The sequence below is a fragment of the Populus alba genome, chromosome 11, assembly GCF_005239225.2.
Source record: "Populus alba chromosome 11, ASM523922v2, whole genome shotgun sequence".
In the NCBI taxonomy this organism is placed as follows: Eukaryota; Viridiplantae; Streptophyta; class Magnoliopsida; order Malpighiales; family Salicaceae; genus Populus; species Populus alba.
In genome coordinates this window covers 19,235,842-19,256,371 of record NC_133294.1, presented here as the reverse complement: position 1 = coordinate 19,256,371, position 20,530 = coordinate 19,235,842, and the positions used below count along the sequence as shown (strand labels likewise).

General features: G+C 32.6%; 1 protein-coding gene across 1 annotated transcript; it reads left to right on the top strand.

Annotated features, from left to right (window-relative positions):
- Nucleotides 1-10,743: 10,743 nt before the first annotated feature.
- On the top strand, nucleotides 10,744-17,232 carry LOC118031395 (homeobox protein knotted-1-like 2). The gene is made up of 5 exons (XM_035035790.2): nucleotides 10,744-11,573; nucleotides 11,692-11,814; nucleotides 12,003-12,138; nucleotides 16,020-16,273; nucleotides 16,429-17,232. Exons 1-5 carry the CDS (start codon nucleotides 11,184-11,186, stop codon nucleotides 16,630-16,632), a joined length of 1,107 nt encoding a protein of 368 aa, XP_034891681.1. The 5' UTR covers nucleotides 10,744-11,183; the 3' UTR covers nucleotides 16,633-17,232.
- The last annotated feature ends 3,298 nt before the right edge of the window (nucleotides 17,233-20,530 follow it).

Below are 20,530 nucleotides of genomic sequence, written 5' to 3'. Positions count from 1 at the left end.
ATTATAAATTGTTCTGGTATGTAAATTGTTTTCTTGTAAATTTTTTTTCAGAGTTCTTTAAGAAATTGAAGACTATTATTTTTATACTTTTATTTTTATTAAGTGACACAGTTCCTTAAAAAAAATTGAGATAGCCTATCGAGAGTAAAATTTACAAATAAGAATTAGAACTATATATATTTTTTAGATTAATGTGAGTGTTTGAATTAATTTATATTGCACCTTGATTAATCTCACGGGTCCTGAAATTAACGACCATGTAAGTCTCCGTGACCCCAAGGTTTATGAGACTCAAATTAGTGACCTCTGGGGAAGTAAACCCAGAACCTAATTAGTTAAGCTACATCCCTCTAGTGATTTTATATATTTTTTTATTTATAAAGTCATATATTTATTTGAGTTGTTTTTTTTAATATATAATGATATTTTTGCACAAGAAAAAATAAATTCCAATCATAAAATTACAAATTAGAAAATTAGAGATTCTTGAAATTATCATGAAATATTTTGAGCAAATTAAAAAAGAAAAAAAAATCACTTGAATGTTACTTATTTAAACACACGAAGAGAGTAATGTAATATAGAAACCAAAACAAAATATTGTTTTTCTTGTAAAATAAAATATAAAAGTGAACTTGTTAATTAATCTCTATGAAGTATCATGGAACTCAATGTTAATTTATTCTTAGAAAAAATGAATTTATTTATAATATTTTATTTATATTTAAATTATTTAAGTTCATTCTCATATCAACATTTTGTATCATCCTCTTGAGATACATGAGAGAAATTCTTTTTAAAAAATAATCACGAGAGAGTCTCATCAAGAAATTAAATTAATCGCCCAATGACAATCACATCTCTAATCAGTTAATCATCTAATTTGCTGTTTTCTTTTTGACGGTGAAGCAGTTTGACCCTCACATATCCATCAATATATATTCTTTTTTTACCTCCACAAATTAAATCTTTTCGATGTTACCCCTATAGCTTTCAAAATCCCAATTTCCTTCCACTACATGGTCTACTAAATAGCGACAAAAAGCCAACCTTTATATTCAATGTTTATTTGTCCTTGCTTTTCTGTAATTTCTTCGTCTCAAATCTTCACACATTTCAGAGTATCTCAGATACACTTAAGAACCTAGCTAGAAACATTCAAGATGATGTAACACAAAAGGATTATTTAATAGCTAGAATAATATTGGAATTCTTTTGAATTAAAAAGATAGCATTGAGAAATTCTAGAGTATATGGAAGGAAATAGAACATGCACCGAAAGAGCAAGAGATGAAGCATATCCTTTTCTCCGTCGTTTCCCCCCCTCTCTGTGGTTTTGTAAAATTGAAATCGGACTGTACAGCGAGGGAGATGCATTTAGCAGTGGTCTGCCCTCCCAGGACACGGAGCTATCTTCAAGCGCCGTAGTACAAGGGACTCGCTTTGTCCCTGGGAAGTAATTAGGCCACCGCACCTGCGCCAAGATCTTGAAAACACAGTGCCTTGGTAGGGTTTGCTACATGATTTTTTTTTTTTTTGGTGCTTGAAAATAAAACTGCAAGTGTGACTGCACTTAGACACAGAGACGGTGTGGAAACACATTCCCTTTATGAATTTCAATCTTTATGAATTTCCTCATCTCCATCAAATCAGACTGTTCAATCCTTTTCTTTTCGAAAAAATAAAAAAATAAAGAAACGAAACATAGGGAGAGGAAAAGAATTATTATTTAATCCTTGATTAACAAGAACAATAATATTCTCGCCAATCTATAGTCAAGACTTAGTGCTGTCAACTGTTTTTTGCCCGCTTTAAGTGATTTAGCCATCCATCTTTTCGTTTTAAAAGGACCCTGTATTGACTGAAATGCTCAATGACACCTTAACCTCTTTTCTTGATCATTATTAGGAGTCACAAAAGGGGGAATATCTTAGTAATAAAGCAAAAGACAGTTGTTTTAGCTTTGCTTTTGCGTTGCATTAAATACCTGTGCTGAGCAGCTGGAGGGAGGATAATATAGATCTATCATTATCCTAGCTAATCGATCTTATGGCCTTGCAAGCTTACAAACTCTTGGATTATACGATTCCACGTGATTGCGAGTAGCCTGTTTACATGTATACCACACGCCAGCATCATCCCATTGGATTCTTGTAATCAAGTCTTGATTGATTGATTATACAATTGTTAAAAAGATATTATGAAGATACTTAACTGTTATCTACTTTGTTTTAGTTCCACATGCCAAAGCTGTACTGTGGAGGTTTATGCTATAATTAATATTATTTTAAGGTGACTAATTAGTAGATCGCCCATGCTAATCTCTTTTTGAAGCCTCTTTATTGTTGTTATTGGTACCATTTTGACTTATATTATTGAATTCACACTTAGAGACGCTTGCCATGTTCTACTTTAACAATAAAAAAAATACCTTTTTCTCCCGGTGAAACTGTTTCAGGAAGTTGAGCATGATTTTCTAGGATTTTGATTTACGGCTTAGTTCATCTCGATCCACTATATTTATATAGCACGTCATCTGGTATCATGAGAGATCTTGCATCCAAAAAAAAAAAAAACAAGCAATCCAAGCATCTATCCATCATTGATCTGCTATATATCTATTAAAAAAACCACTTGAAGACGATAGTGTTGTTGTTGTTTATCTATTAGCTCCATGTGATAGGAGTAGATGAGCTACTTGTAGGTTTTGCCTGATTAACGATTACTTTTCACCGGTTTTTCAAAGAGTATTCAATGGCGGTACTGTTTTTACTAACTAAACAGACTATAGCGATGAACTTCTGCTCACGTACATCCTTGGCACTCAATAGCTTTTTCAGCATAGTTAAATTAAATGCTCGTTTTTTGTTTTTGTTTTTATAATAGTTAAAATTTAATAAATGAAACAGCACTACCATTAAGACAGCGGTAATCAAGTTAAAAAATAATCTTTATATATTGAGTGGCGTAAGAACTCGTATACAAAATAATTAAACCAGTAGAGATTCAACAATTGTTTGTAAAGCGTAAGATTCCATCCAAATTTCTATAAAGATTCATATGCTTGTATATGAGAAATTATTGTTCTTCGGTGGTGTGATCACAAAAAAAAAAAAACATTGTACTCCAATCTGGATTTTTGTTTTAAAAAATCAATTTATTCCCTAATGTCCAGATGACCCATAAATTAAATATTATGTGAAAGCAAAATAATTGTTTTTCGTTGAATTTCCCCTGTCGCCAATGCACTCCAGCTTTCTAGTAACAAATCAATAGTCTGAGGCATGCTACAGCTGCAATCTAACCATTTTGTTAACTTCATCCATAATTTCCACTCATCAGTACAGAAAAGATGAGAAAGTAAACTCCGTCGTTGCAATGCAATAATTGCATTGTAACAAGGGAGGTTACTCCTCGAAATTCGTCGGTTCCTCCAATAAACAAACGAAAGACATTGATTTCCAACTCATGGTATGCAAGGGTCCTCAATTATAATGTCCTGAGTCCTGCCACTCCTGTTCAAATGAAGTTACTGTTAACGGTGTTATGTGAAGTTCAAACATGGTATTGTGTAAGGGAAACCATCCCAGTTTCTTTCTTTCTTTTTTTCTTTTTAGTTTCCTTCCTTTTTAATTACTTGCTTCCGAGTGACATGACAGAAACAGCTCATTTAAATGATGATTGAAGATGATGATTTGACTGGAAAAAGGCGAGCACCAATAATAGACATGTAAACTGTGGATCAGAAAATCAACTCCTCTCCATGAGTCTCAATCTCAGGCTGTAGTTTCAGTTAGATATGCGTTTGAAATTTGATATAAAATATTTTTAAAACTGGTTTTTATTTAAAAATATATTATAATATTTTTTTAAAATTTTATTAGTACATCAAAAACATAAAAAAAATACTGATTTAATCTTTTTTTAAACTGAATGCGTTTTTAAAAGGAATTAAAATGTAGTTTAAGAAATAAACGGTGTCTGAAAACTACTCTGCCAGTTGCACGGCTTCGATTGGACACCAACAACCCAATTAGGGTACAAACACATTAATAATGCACGTAGATGTGCATTGTAGCCTTTAAGATATATCAAAGATTTCAGGTTAAGTTGAGTGTATTTCTTGGTTAGCGAAGCTAAAAAATGCCAAATTTCTTGTTGAATCTGAGACTTCAATCGAGTGAAGTAAAGAAGGGGAAAAAGAAGGAGCAGAATCCTAGCATAGCATGAACCGATCGGTTTCTAAAAAGAAAATAATAATAATAATAAAAAAGTAGGTAAAACAGTTACATGGGAGTAGAGTTGTAGAGGCAGTGTGAGTGAAACTGTGCAGTGAATATACTATTCTAAAAAAATGCATAGGGAAGTGGCGAAGAATAGCAGTGAGCAGGGTGCTTGACTGGACTGAGTGACAAGTGATTATGGGGTACCTGACTAGTACTCCTGGTGTGTCTGTCTGTGAGTTGGAAATGTCCAATCCTACGCAGATAAAGAAAAGAAAGAAGAAAAGGGTTTTGTTTTGGAATTTTTTTTGAAAAACAATACTAACACAATAATTTAAAAGTTTTTGTAGTATAATTTATTTTTAAAAATCGATGACATAACATATTTTTATATTGTTGTGATTAAAAAATATGATATTTATTTAATATTGTTATTTTTAAGTATATTGAGATATTTGTTGTGTTTTTTTAAAAAATAACAATTAAACATGTCTTGCAATAACTTAATATGTGTTTCTAGAATATAAAATATCATAAAATTAAAATTATTTTCATATCAAAAACACGAAAAATGTAGTGACATTCTTTCTCTCTAAACCGATGTCCTTGGTTTTTATTTTTCTAAAAATCCCATCTAACACTTGTTTTTTCCTTTAAATACTAAAAAATCAAACTCATCTTGGTCTCTAAGTATTCTTTGACGTTCTTCTCTTCAAAATCCATCATCGTCCCAACCTTTTTTCTAATATTGCAAGTAAGGTAAAAATATTATATTATTATGAATTTGTGTTTGGTTTGGTTAAAATAATATCATTGCTAGGGTTGAATTTAAGGTTTGTTAAATTAATGATAAGTTAGCTATGAATAACATCAATCAAGATTAATTTGATACAGTTGAACATGGAAATAAGTTGAATTAATCATGAATTAATTATTTCAATTAACTATATGTTGCATATTTTTGGATAAATGCCGAGTTAGGGATATCGCGTTGATTGTTGGAATCGGCTAATAATTCATTTAACCACGCTTGATGATTTCCCACGACATAGTATGAATGTGGTGAAATTATAGCAAATTACACGTTGCGTTAAATTGTTGACAAGTTGTCGAATTTGATATTTTACTTAAATTATTTTAATTTATTATGAATTTGGGTTTAATTTAATGCAATTGAGCATGAAGATATCAATTAAATTTGATATCATAAATCATGTTTGATTTTTTTAAAATATTCTTTTGTTATAAAGTTTTGGGAATTTGCTAGGAATTTTAACTATCAGGGTTGGGGTAATCAATTTAGTTAAAATACTATAAGTAATTAAATCTTTTTTTATAATTAATATATATTAATTTAGGTTGATCTTTTAATTTAATATTAATATTTTATTAACGAGAGGTTGACTTGTTGTCACTTGAGGGTTAAGAGGCTGCATTCATGCTTCATAATATTAAGTAAAAAAACAAAAGATACATTTATGCGTCTTAATGGTTTAATATTTGACGCAGTGGACTAATACCTTTAAATATAGGTTAACTCTTGATGATACTGTGACAAAGGATGAGGCCACTCGGGTAGAGGCAGGAGCAAGATCCAACAGTGCTATCAATGAGCTCGAATTATCTAATAAATGTAGATAGATAAACAAGTTATGTTGATATATTTTGAGATTTTAATTGCTAGAATGTTGTATCATTTTAAGTATTTGAGATCATTTTGCTTCTATATATGTTTTTTTTTTATCTGTATTATTAGGGCTATCTTATTATAAAATATGAGAATTTGTTATGTTTGACTATTGTGATTCTTTACATGTCTTTTTAAAGAAGACAAAATTTTAGGTATGGTTTCTAAACAGAAAAAACTCACTCAAAAAAAAATTTTTTTTACTCTTTGAAATCACTAACTAAATTAAATGTCACATTAACAAATTAAATAATAAATCTCATAAGAAGTATTTTATATTATATTATATTTAGATGTTAGGAGATTTATTGTGGGATTTTTTGTAGAATGATAACTGAAATTTAACTGATATCACGAATTTAAAACTGTAATATTCGATCAATAACACTGTTAAAAAAAATACAATATCAGTTAAATATCAGGAGTCTAAACAGTAGAATATTCTATTTAACAAAAACACTTTTCAAGAGGCTTTGTTAATTCAGAATATCTTTTTAATTTGGATGCTTAATGCCGAATTTGTCCTTTGTTTTTGTTTTTGAAAAGGAAGAAAGAAAGCTGATGACGGGAGAGCTCTCCTCCCTCCTTTTGCCCCCTCCCCTCCCTCCTCCTCTCTGCAGCGCGCGAGATTCGGGGGGGGTATTAACTGTTAAAGCCCCTGTGGGCCCCCTTCACCCCCTTCCCCCCTGTTCATCTCTGTGTCTGTGTGTTTTTTTAAGTGGGGGGCGCAGAGGAAGTGGTGGTGGTCATAGCCGCCAGCTATACCTCGTTCCGGAGGCAAGACGCAGAGACCATTTATTTCCTGTATCTCTAAATTTATCTCCAGTCTCTTCTCCGGGTGGTCTATGTGTACTCCACACGTGGTTGTCCTGCAATAGGTCATCACAAACAGTACAAGTTTGGTCAGATTGGATCAGAGACTCTTTTCACTGTTTACCGTTGAAATTTCGTACTCTTCACTAACAGTCTACTTCTAACATGTTTTCTCTCCCTCCCAGCACCGCCCTCTCGCGCAGCACTGCCATACCATATGTAGCAAGCACCGTGTACACATGAGGTCATTGCTTTTATGAATACTTAATTCCTCGGTGCCTGGAAAGGTTTTGGATGGATTATGTACATCCCTCTTGTTTGAAAGACGTGCCTGTTTCTTCAAGCTCTCTCTCCCAAGAAATGCATCCTTCTTTTTAAAGGCTTCTGGTTTAAATTAATCTTGCCCAAAGACCTGTGAAAGGTGAGCTGGAGATGCATTCGATTACAGAACAAATGAGCTTCAAAATACCACCTAATATGATTTATTGTAATAATATAAATCACTTTATGAATAACTATGTAACAACCTCGTATGCAAGTTATTTTTTAAATCTTTTCCCATTAATATTAAAATAAAAAATATATTTATTTTTTTAAAAAATATTGTATGTATTTTTATCATATTCATTATTCTTATAATATTTCCCACACACGTGTATAGAATGATCAATTTATGATTTGTATTTTATTTTTTATTGAAACTTACTTTTACAATTATAGTAAGTTTGATAAAACAGATATTTTACCAAGATAAAAAAAAAAAATACATGATCAATTAGTTAAAGATATAATCTTTCCTTTTTATTTGAAACCATTAGAATCTTTACAATTTCTTTTTAAATTATCATTACTTTTCATTCACTAAAGCAAAGCATGCTACTAGCAACTTTTTTTACCAAAACAGAGAGAACTGCTCAGATAAGAAAGGTTTTATTAAAAAAATATATATTTTAATAATTTTGTTTTTTTAAGAATATATATTTAATGGTTGTAAAATTAAATAAAAAATAGATTTAAAAAAACTGCCCCGGAACCCTGTACGATCCTTATAACTAGTTTGAAACTAGTTGAAAAGGTATGTATGAAGCATGAAGATCAAACAAAGTACAAATAATTCAGGGGGGACAATTGCCTGTATTCTTTATTCATCCAGTTTGGCTCACACTCACTTCCCCATGCCATCATTCCATCGCCAAGGATTTATTGCAAGAGTGGATTTACTTATCCCTACATAAATGCGGACAATATGTTTAATATTTGATTAAAAAGATGTTTAATATAAATTTATGAAAACTAATATAAAAATATCATTAATGTTAAAAATCAAAATAAGAATGTTGAATATTCTTTCTGTCTACTTTTTTATTTATTTGAAAGTTGTTAAAATACCAACATCAATAAATAACAAAAAATATAATTCCACTTGTATTTATTTATTTGAAAATATATGAATGTGGTTACGGTTATTTTTTGAAGTGTTTTTTATTTAGAAATATATTAAAATAATATTTTTTTATTTTTAAAAATTATTTTTAATATTAGCGTATTAAAATAATATAAATATATTAAAAAATATTAATTTAAAATAAAAAAAAAAAATATTTTTTTAAAATATTTTTACAAGACGAAAACATTTTTCAACGCATCCGTGAAATTATTACTAGTGTTCAGATAGAAGAAGATCATCCCGAATGCATTTGTTCAAGGCCATGAATTGCCATCGAATAGGCAAGTGGCACGTCCCGATTCCCATGATCGATAACAGTTAGCGGCTAGAAATTTTGGCTTTTTCATTAAAAAAAAAAACGAGATATTTTTTAAAAAATTAAAATAGCCAGCACATCCACTGTGCTGGCTACCAAAGTGGTTTCCCTGCCGATGCACCGTGATTGCTACGAGATATTTGAGGATGTAGAAAATATTATTTTTTAATACATTTTTATTTAAAAATAAATTATAATTTTTATATTTTTAAAATTTATTTTTAATATTAGCATATTAAAACAATTTAAAAATATTAAAAAATAATCTAAAACAAAAAAATTTTAAAATTTTAATAAAAAACAAGCTGTACCGCAACCTCAAACGGATCATAATGTATCCACTATGAAAAATTAACTATTTTTAAATCATCTAAAATTACAATTTAGTCTTTGAAAATTTTTTTACATTATTTTGTTCTTACGGTTCTAGATATTTATGTTTCGATTTTAAATTTCATTTTTATTCTAGATTAGTTTTTAAATATTAAGAGAGGAGAAATAAGGTAGTTAAAAAAGGAAACATAACAGATTTTATTTGGCCACTTTTCGAGCATGATAAGGTTGATTTTGATGTCAATGATGTTGTCTTGGCGAAGAAAGTTCAATATAAGTGATTTTACCCTATAACATTGTCAAATAAAAATATCATATCTTATAAATTTTTTATTCAATTTGACTTTTTATTTTTAATTTGATTAAATAATATTTTAGGTTTAAAATAAGATTGTTGGATTTTTACGATGCTTTTAGATTTTTTCTTGTGAAAATTCAATTGGGGTTTTGGGTCTTGGATCCAAATTACCCAAACCTTTGTTTTTTAACCATTTTTAATGACTAAAATTTGTTGCAATGGACCGTTTATATATTTTTTTAAAAAATTAAGATAACATGTTATTTACTTAAGTTAAAAAAATGAAATAGACACACAAATCTAGCCTTTTTCCCTTTTTTTTTTTTTATTAACTTGGGTGTCTGAGCCAGTTTAGACACACATTGACTAATCCCACGAATCTTGAAGCTAACGACTATGCAAGTCTTCAGTGACCATCATATTAGCAATCACATTAATCAAACCTGAGATCACATATAAAGCAAACTCCTTGATTATAAATTCTTATCACTGGACTACCTGCTAAATGGTTAAGGCTTTTTCCTTTTTTTTTTTTTTGATTAGTATGAGGTGTCCGCGCCAGCTTGCGCGTACTACAACTAGTCCCCACGACTCACTGAACATCCTGCAAGACCAATAAGCAGGTAAGGCACCGCGAAGGTGATAGGCGTACGCATAAAGAGTCGAACCTGGGACGGCAGTAGGAGACAAGCCCCCACACACCGCTGGAGCACGACCCTCAAACGTCTTTTTCCCTTTTTAATCTTAGGCGTGAGAGCCTATAATTTAAAAATTATATGATTATACAGTACTTTACAAATAAGACTATAGTTTTTTAATGATAATGTTAGCAATTATTTTATTAAATATCATGTATGAAAACCAATATAAATATGTTTGCAAGTACAAAATTTATAATGAATATTCATTGAGAATAAAGTGCATGCATATTGTTTTTTTAGAAGTTTTTATACAATATTGTCAAAATAATTATTCTTTATTTCACACTCAATAGAATAAAAATTATCAAAACATTATTTTTTTTATTCCAACTTGATTTTCAAATCATGATAATTTTTTTTATTAAAAATACCCCCCCCCCCAACACACACACACACATATATAATTTCAGTAGAGAATGTTTTATATCCATTCATTACAAAAAATAATTTGGTTTACACAATTGTATCTTGATAGTTTCTTGAAAGCATTTTTCATGCCATAGACATGTCGTTCCCAATTTTTTAATGAAACTAGTTTATATATCATATATGATGATGAAATTTTTCTAAATCAAATAAACCTGCTTAGAAGCCTAAATATTTTTTTAAATACAAAAATTAAAAATTAAATAATATTATTTATTAACTGAAATAGAAATTCAAAACCTAACGCGAGCAATTAATATAGTTCTGGTCGATGCTTATTAATTGCATGCATTTTTATCCTTGCCCTCTCCATTTGTGGCGAGTAAAAAGGAAAAAGAATAGTCTGGCAATGGCAAAATCCAAAAAGTTACACTAACAGGGTGAAAACTACAACGTCCGTGAATAACAATAATAATAAATAAAAACGTCCGTGAATAACAATCTATACAATCTCCTTGCGAAATCACCTGGCCTTTCTTGCCTTTATATTTTTCAATATTTCTTTTTTCTATCACCAAAAAAGTCTTGTCACCCACCCAAGAAACGCAGCCCTTAGCCGATTCCGGTTTAAAAGCTATATCCTGACCTCAACCTTCTCCTCAACTCCATGCGAGACCACTTCTTTCTATTTTTGCTCCTCTGATTTGCCATTTGTTTTTCTTCTCATCTCGACATGTCGAAGTCTAGGTGCAAATTCACTTCAAGACCCTCTCTAACACACTAGAATACAGTTTCCTTGCCCAGGACATGACTCTCAACCCATATAATTAGACAAAACATCAGAAACTTGTAGTTTTTCTTTGGCTCTAGATGATTGGGTTTCTCCACCTTCTAGTGTTTATTCGTGTTTATAGCTGTTGCTTTAGGGTTTTAGGCTTTACTTGATTTCTGGAGTGGTCATTTTCATATCCGTTTCCACAACTGGGTTTGTCGAGAGAGATGGAGGACTACAATCAAATGAGTGAAAACACGACTCCGAGGGGAAATTTCTTGTATGCTTCACAGCTTCTTGCACCCAATTCCTCGCCTTATGGGAGGACCAGTAGTGGCTCTACCGTGAGCAATCAGCAGACCCAGATGCCTTTAAATCCTTTCCATCTTCAATCAAATGATCAGTGCTTCCAATCTGATACACATCCTATAGTGAAAACTGAAGCCAGCACTTCACATGCTCAGAAATTTCACTACCCTCTCTTGAGAGGGTACCAAACAATTAACCAGCAGCAACAAGGAAGTGAAAGCTCTAGTGAAGTTGAAGCCATCAAAGCCAAGATCATAGCCCATCCTCAGTACTCTAACCTCTTGGAAGCTTACATGGACTGCCAAAAGGTAAGTACATGTGTAGAAGAAGAAACCAAAGTCATTTCATCAAATTAAATTCATTTCAGTAGTAGCAATGGTTTCTCTCCTCTCATCTCTCTTGCTGCTACACTGTATATGCATTTAGGTAGGAGCTCCGCCTGAAGTAGTAGCTCGGCTTGCAGCTGCTCGTCAAGAGTTTGAATCAAGACAACGATCTTTTATCACTTCAAGGGACAATTCGAAAGACCCAGAACTAGATCAGTTCATGGTGATTGATTGATTTTGTTATTCTACCTCTAATCTTGCTGGAAGTCTCTTTATCTAGCTAATTATAGGCTCTCTCTCTCCACCCCCCCCCCCCCCACACACACACACAGACCGACACACACACTACGGTGTTATTTTATTTGGTTTTTGAGTTAAATACTTGTCTGTATTGTTTGAATTGAAAAACAGGAAGCTTATTACGACATGCTAGTGAAGTACCGTGAGGAGCTTACAAGACCTATACAAGAAGCCATGGATTTCATGCGAAGAATCGAAACTCAGCTTAATATGATCTGCCATGGTCCCTTGAGAATCTTCAATTCTGGTACTTCCTCTCTCTACTATGCACGCCTGTCATGATCTCGAGTGAGAATTATCCCTTTCAAACAAAATATTATATCCTATCATGGATAGGAACGGACGAATCCACTAGGTTTCATTGTTGCAGAGATGGGTTTGATTTGGTTTTGCTTGCTACACTAAAGAAACAGATAGTCTTACTGCTCATTACCTTGATAGGGGAAAAGAAAGTAAAATTCCTAGACCAAACTATATGTCAGGATCTCCTCCTTTCATGAGGCAACATTTCCCATCCCTAATGAAGCGTACCCTGACCAGGATCGCGCCTTCCAATAATGATATTATGGTCACTGTGTACGAGTAAGCTAACAGCCACTAGTAGTAGATTAGCAAACCCTAATCACGAGTCTATAGTAATGGGATTTGGATTTTCTTTGTATCTTACATATAATAGTACTACTATCTTCCTAATCTCCAAGAAAAGCTACCAAGGCAAAACGCACTACATGGTTCTGAACAATGATATATTACACGTTTGCTTCTCTTATAGGCTGGCTTTTTAGGGGTCTGTGATGTCTGACAAAGTCATCCTTTAGGGTTTTCTTACCAAAATCTAGACTTGATTACTACTTCTAATAAGTCTGTTTCTACAGGAGTCAATTTTTTTTTTTTTTTGGGATATACTATAACAAGACCTCGAGATAGATTTGCAGAATTGTTTCTGTCATTTCCAAGTTGTTCTTTGCTTTTCTGTAAAAGAATAGTATTTGATTTTGTTTTGTAAATTGAAGAACCTAGGATGCTGTTCCAATCAGTGCTACCCCATGTAGCCTGTACGGCCATGTCGGAATAAGTTTTTACTTATTTTATTCAATTTTTCATATATAATACTTCTATGTCTCGTCTTTTCTTGTTTTTCTCTTTCTTTTTAATTATTTTGCGAACACCTTTCTTTAGTTTTTTTAAACAGATGATTTGATTAATAATCGTTCCAAATACATCTTGAACTCTTACTTTCTATCAAAAGCATGATGTCCTTGTAAAAAAAAGAAGAAGTATGATATTATTGGTTTTTTCATTAATGAATGGATCCAATGATTTTATCATTTTGCAAATAATTATAACGAACACATTGAAAATAATTGCATTTTACCTGGAAAATAATCTGCAAACAGAAAAGCGAATGTATTAATCGGAAAATTTATTCAGCATGTATAAACCATAACGGAGCAACAGATTTGTGGATTCGAAGAACCTTTCATCAAATTTATTTTGTGTTCACTCAGCAATGTTTGTTGGCCAAAATCTCTGTTGGGGGGGTGAATGCTTCAGATAACTTTCTTGTTCGAAAAGATGGATAGAGACGATGAAGGAAAGAAATAGTCATTTCTAGCATTCCTCACTTGTGGTTTATGGTCTGTCCATTATGAACATATCAATCCTTTGTCGTCTTCTTCCTGATCGCTTTTTAAATGATCCATCCCTTCTAATTATGAGCAGACCCTTAGGCCCCCTCCATCTCTTCTAATTAGTTCAGGAATGGTTCCTGTGTTGTCAGGGAGTATACATTTTCGAACACATTTATTGATGGTCTAAAATCGTATTTATATCCTCTCTTTTTTTGGACTCACTGTATGTTAGGAAATAAACAACTAACTATAAGTGCTGCTTTGATGACTTAATTTAATACCACATTGTAATTCCTTGTGCTCCTGTTTTAATCTGATGGGTATTGTGAGTCTGATTGCTTTGAACTGATGGATTTATTTTGTAGTTTTGCTATCTACTACTCCCTGGTTGCTCAAACATCTTGTTTTTACGAATTTCAAGCTGGTGTTATTGAGTGTGGATTGAACAATAACGAAGCTAATCAAATTTTAACTCGGTATAACAATATTTCTCTCGACTCTTGACTAGAAAAGGAGGCAAGATGTTTGGTTCTGTGTATTCATATTTGCCATGGGAATTGATAGCTATTTGCTTTTGGTTTCAATTCATTACGAGAAGTCACAGCGTACATTGTTGGAACTAAAAGCGATTAACTGTTTCTTGTTCTTCTACCTCATTTTCTGTATAAAACTCGTAGTAACTTGCGAATTCTTTTCATTGGTATAATCAGCTTCTCATGGAAATGAGCAAACTAACCATAATTGAGAGAAATCTAATCATAATTATTGCTAGATACAAGGTCAAGCAACTTCAAATGGTACTGCATTTCATTAGCTTAGTTCACGAATAATGTAATAGAATTTAGCGTTCCTTCGTTGCATATTTTTCTCTTGATGACATTTATATTTTGTTTTTTTGATAACAATCGAGATGATATATTAAAGAGCTAGAGATTGACAAACTAGAAAAAATTAAGAGAAGGTCCTCTTGTTTTTTGGGTGGAAAAAGCAGGCTACCAGCTTATATAATTGTCTTACACTAAAGCAAAGGAGAGCGCGTTATTCATTTTTGTCTATCTCGAGCTTTTCTGCGTAACTATCCTTATTGACAGCCTGAGTTCTAATAGGTGCTGTGCGTGGAACTTTGTATTCTATTCTTTGTTGTTCCGGGTGGTGCGATCCCTTCATTTCTTCTTTTCTTAGCAGGATTTTTAGAATCCTCTCTTACAGCAGGGAAAGAACCTTCCCTTGCAAAAACAGCCTAGGAAGGGTATTGAACTTTTGAATCTGTCCACCTCATTTGATCTGATATATAGCTTTCAACTATATATACTTCATGTTGCTTTCTGTTATAGCGAATAATTGTCCAATGTACTTGTTAGTTTCTCCATTTTTTATGCTCTTTTACCCTTGGCTCTTTGGTCATCTAGCTATTGATATACTGGTGGTTCTTCTCTACTGTGAGTCTAGTTGCTATTAGATAACATGTGTCATGATCATGTTCATTGTCTTTGCATCGACTTTTAACGTATGTGAACCACGAGATCTATGAAAAAAGCGAAAGAAGAGTGAGCGCAAGAGCTCAGCACTGCTTGTGATTAGAATCAACTTCATCAAAAGCTCAACTAATACTGTTTAATTGTATGGTTCAATGTGCTCACTATCTTCAAATTTCATTCTTGTGATTTTTGTTGCAAGTCAATACTCAAATATAGATCTTTTTTCTGCTTAATGGCGTGTTTTCCTTGAAAAAACCTGCGTAATTCGTTTTGTATTGCTGGTGTTGCGTGTGGGTGTGCGATGCTTCAGATTACTAGCCTAGAACCTCTCCATATGCAACTAGCAAAATGCTTGTCTTTTTATTTATCACTATTCCCATCTTGTGTTTAGTGTGGATTGCTATTTGAAGCAGATAGATATTTATTATTCGGTGCATTTGAATCATTTTGGTATTAATTAAACATGATTCTAGTGTTCAAGTTCCTCTGATACAAGATTATTGATTCCATTTTTACATCTTCCCCCAAGTCAACCTTAGGCTACAGACTGGTGGGATGGAAATGAAGCATGTTGTTGAGAGGAATGTTGAATTTCACATGATTGCATCCGGAAAGGATAGTACTGTATTGTATTTAAACAATAGTCAGTCAAGAAAGAAATGCATTTCCAATTTTCAAACTACAAGTTGTGAAGGATCAATGCAGGTTGTATTATTTGTGGCCAGGCTTCTCTCTCCTTATTTTAGTGGGAGACATTTCTAAGTGTTGAAGAAAACTCATTTAGGACCTCTCGCATATATAAGAGGAAAAAATCGAAGTCAATATGGGGGTAATTAGTGGTGTAAATTATCAAGAATTCATCGTGTCTTTTCATAAATCCCAAGAACTTAGCAGTAGGATTGTGCATGACATTATTATCTGTCTGCATTTTCATTTTATGCGGATACTTTCTGTCCTATTTTTGTTCTAGTCCAACGAAGTGTCATTTTATATGGGCTTTTTGTTTATCAAATGCACAGATGACAAGTCTGAGGGTGTCGGCTCATCGGAAGATGATCAAGACAACAGTGGAGGGGAGACTGAACTACCTGAGATTGATCCCCGTGCTGAAGACCGAGAGCTAAAGAACCACCTATTGAGGAAGTATAGTGGTTATTTAGGCAGTCTCAAGCAAGAACTATCTAAGAAGAAGAAGAAGGGGAAGCTGCCAAAAGAAGCCAGGCAGAAGCTGCTCAGTTGGTGGGAGCTACACTACAAATGGCCATATCCTTCAGTGAGTGGATACTTGTCAAAACTCGTTTTCCTCGACCACTCTCTTGAAAGATCTACCTTGACATCTAGATTAGTGCTATGATAAACTTCACATAACTATACAAGCACGTGGTTTTTTCATGAGATATATTAATGCATATTTGTGATGGCTGACAGGAGACGGAGAAGGTGGCATTAGCTGAAACAACTGGTTTGGATCAGAAACAAATTAATAATTGGTTCATTAATCAAAGGAAGCGACATTGGAAACCATCCGAAGATATGCAATTCATGGTGATGGATGGCCTTCATCCTCAGAACGCAGCTCTCTATATGGATGGCCACTACATGGGTGATGGTCATTATCGGCTGGGTCCATGAGTGTCAAGCTTCATGCTTTATTCTTAATGTTAGTTTTCATTTAAGGCCTAGCGTGGAACCAGTTATTCATGCCTTGTGGTATTAATAGCGAAACTTAGGTTATGTCCTTGGAAACTAAAACTATACTGCTCGTTTCCTCACGAGAAATATCATAACTATGATCTTGTGTAGCTTGCCTTTCTGTGATCATTGAGATCGATGGCCGTTGTTATTGTGTCGATTGCATTGCTGTGGAGCATCCTCATTGGTGTTCTTAAATTCTGAAATCTTTAGAAGACGTTGAGTTCTTGCGTGTAACTTGGCTGACAATGCGTCAGTTCAAGAGTATGTAATGAGGAAAATAAGTAGGAGATAGGTTGTGACTTTCAGAATGTGTCCCATAATAGCGTTCTGTAAGGACTATTTACAGCAGTCAAGTGTATAATATAGTCAGAAGCGGTGAATGTGATGAGGGTGCCATCTCTTAGCTTTCCTGTTTTCTTAGTAGGTTGCTTAGCCTGTGTGCAGCATCCAAATGGCGCAATTTTTACGGACTGTTATAGTTTAAATTGATCCATCAACTTGAATATCTTATAAATAAATGTTGTTATTGTTTGGCAAGTGATAGTTCGTGTTTCTGTCTGTTGTCCAGCTATTCTTGATGGGATGTATATGATACTCGTGATGGTTGTCGTGGAAAGGATCACATTATATTTATCATTCTCTCTCTACTTAATTTACAATATAATTACCCAGCATCTCATTATTAGGTCAATGATTAAGGCAGGGTTTCATTGTCTACGTTTATCCCCTATGCTGTTGATCGTAGCGGTGTTCAAGAAAACTGATTGGTAGTGATGTGCAAGAAAACTGATTAAAAACCATGAAAAACTTATACCGAGAAAAAAAACTGATCAAATCAATTTAAAATTCATAAAACTTGTTAGATCTGGTTCAGTTTTGGTATTAGAAATTGAAACAAGATAACCAGATCGGACCAGTGTAACTTAAACCCACTTTAAAAAAACAAGGGGTATAAAGAGAAAACTAACATAGCCTGAGTTCCTTAACCTTAAAAATTTTCTCCCTTTCCCACTGAAAACAGCCGCCGGCCGTTCCTTCTCTCTCGTTCCACCTCTCTCTGTCCCTTACAGATTACCTCCTCTGTCATCTCCCCGTCTTCCACTGCCTTCTCTCTCTCGTTATCTTCTTTTCATCGAAGACCAATTCTAATACGTGGCGGCATTGCATGTGATTGACTCCACCACAACATTTCCTGCTACAATCATCAAACAGGTTTGGAAAACAATGCCTTTTTTCTCTTTGTTTTTGTTATTTTGTTATGCATTTAGGTATTTAACTAAATTGTTAAGTTTTTGTTTCTACTTCCAACCTTTATCCTATCACTTGAGGTGTAACCCATGTTTAAATTTTTCTTCTTTTGATGGGTTCATGTATTTTTTGTGTTGGCAAAGCTTGTATTTTTTTCGAGGCTTTTATGAAATCGTAGGCAAACTTTACTTAAATATTTGGTATGTTGCTGAAATATTTTGGAGATAATAAATTTTTTAATATATGTGCTATACTCGTGATCTTCGTCGAGCATTACTTTCAAATGATCGATTCAACTTGATTATGAAGGAAAGTATATCAGTCAGGGACTTTAATGTACTTTTCATGTTTACAATTAAGCTTATACTCTACTTTATATAAGCTTATATGGTCATGAGCAGGAGTAGTGCCGTTCCTCATTGAATTTGACCAATTTATCTGCTTGATATCTTTTATGGTTTCCAGGGCATATAAATTTGAGCAGGAGTATTGCTGTTGGTGGATTTTGTGGATGCTGATGTTCCTGGATTTTGCAAATCCTATCTAGTATGGATGTTTCGGTTAAATTTATGCTAATTTAGACTTAGAGATAGTGATTTGTTTTGAAATATGTAATAAGTAATTTGCTATTTATAAATTTCTAGTGTGAATATTCAACACCTCACACTAAAGAGTTTAGACAAACAACAAGACCATGAACTAAATATGCCGAATGAATTTGCACCAACCTTCAATTTAGCAATGACAAGTCTGTTATAATGTGAGTAAATAAACTTGCAGTTTTAGCTTAAAAAAACTATAAAAAATAAACTCAAGAAGAAATTGTTCAATCTCAATTTAATATAGATCCATTTTAAAAATAAAAAAACAAGCCTAGCTCATTTAAGAGGGATTAGATCTCCTAGTTTTAACTCAAAAAACTTACTTTAACCAAATCAAATCGCTTCAATTTAAATTAGTTTTTAGTTCAATTTAGTTTATTTTTTAAAAAAATTAAAACTACTAGTTCTGTTTAGATTTTGAATCATGTTATAAAAATCATGGTTGATTAAGTAGTTGAAAAGCTTTCAACCAAGAATCCAATACAAGAACTTGTATCGTTCAAAGTTAGAACGCTCTCAAAACAAAAGGTTCATCAATGGATCTCGACAAGATCTGTGTCGTTGATGTATTTGACTATTCTTGAATTAGAACTCGAACAATGGTAGAAATACATGACCCAATTTTTGTGATAATCAAAAGAGAGCTTGCGAGGAGAAACTTTAGTGGAATATGATGACTAAGTAGGTAATATGATAGTGTTTGATTATTATTCTGGGATATAAGAAATATAGTTAATAGAAAGAGAAGAGATAAGACAGAAAATGAAACGGAGACATAATTGTGTTTGGTAGTGATGTACAAGATAAATTGATTATCTTTGTATCATGTATGGTTATAGTGAACTAGACATGATAAAATATAAAAAAGTCTATTTTATCCTTAATATGTAATGTCAACAAACTTATATATATTTTTAAAAATTATATATGTTTTATTTTAATTTATAAAGTGTTGAAATTAATAATATTATAATAATTTTAATTATGAAATCATAATTAACTTGATGAGTTGATTCGAGGCTTGGACTATTCAGAGTATAAGAAAAAAATATAGAAGAAGGATCTGGTCAAAAACCTAGATCACAACCCAAGATAAAGTATTGGTAAAAGACAAGGACTTTTTGAAGAAAACATTTGGTCAAAACAATGTTTATTTTATCATTTAAATATTTTTTTTGAGTTAGCTGAGTTGACCATCCCGACCTGTTACTCTATTCGTGGTCTGAACCTTGTCTCAAGTTAACTCCCGATTCAGGTTTAAAAAATATGATAATAACCACTTTTATCTATATGTTAACCCTTCTAACTTGTGATCTGGACCTTGCTCTGTTCAACCTTAAATTTGGGTTTTAGAACTATGATAATAACAATTTTTATCCTTACTTTAACTCAGGTTGACCCTCCTGATCTATGACCTAGGCCTTGTCTCTGGTTGACCCTTCTAATCTATGACCTAAGCATTGTCGCGGGTTGACCTTCGAATCAAGTTCAAAAACTATGATAATAACCATTTTTATTTTATATTGACTTGGATCAACTCAAGATGATACTCTTGACACGTGACTCAGGCCTTATCCTGGGTTAACTCTCGAGTCAGGTTTTAAAATAATGATAATAACTGCTTTTATCCTTATATTAACCTCGGTCAACAATCAACTTTACTCGTGACCTTGACCTTGCCACTGGTAGAAACATTTAATCGAGTTTTAAAACTATGATAATAATTATTTTTATTTTTATGCTAACTCGGGTCAGACCGACCCGTGACCTAGATTTTTCCTTGAAAATTGACCATCAAATTAAGTTTTAAAACTATAATGGTAATTTTTTTTTATCTTTACATGTCTTAGCTGGATAATTTTGGAATTGAGAGTTTTTTAAAAGGATATCTTGGAAATAAAAACTAATAAATATTGTTTCTAAAAACATATTTTCTCTGTAATTTCTATTTTAAAAATACAAAAAATTAACTAAATATATTTTTA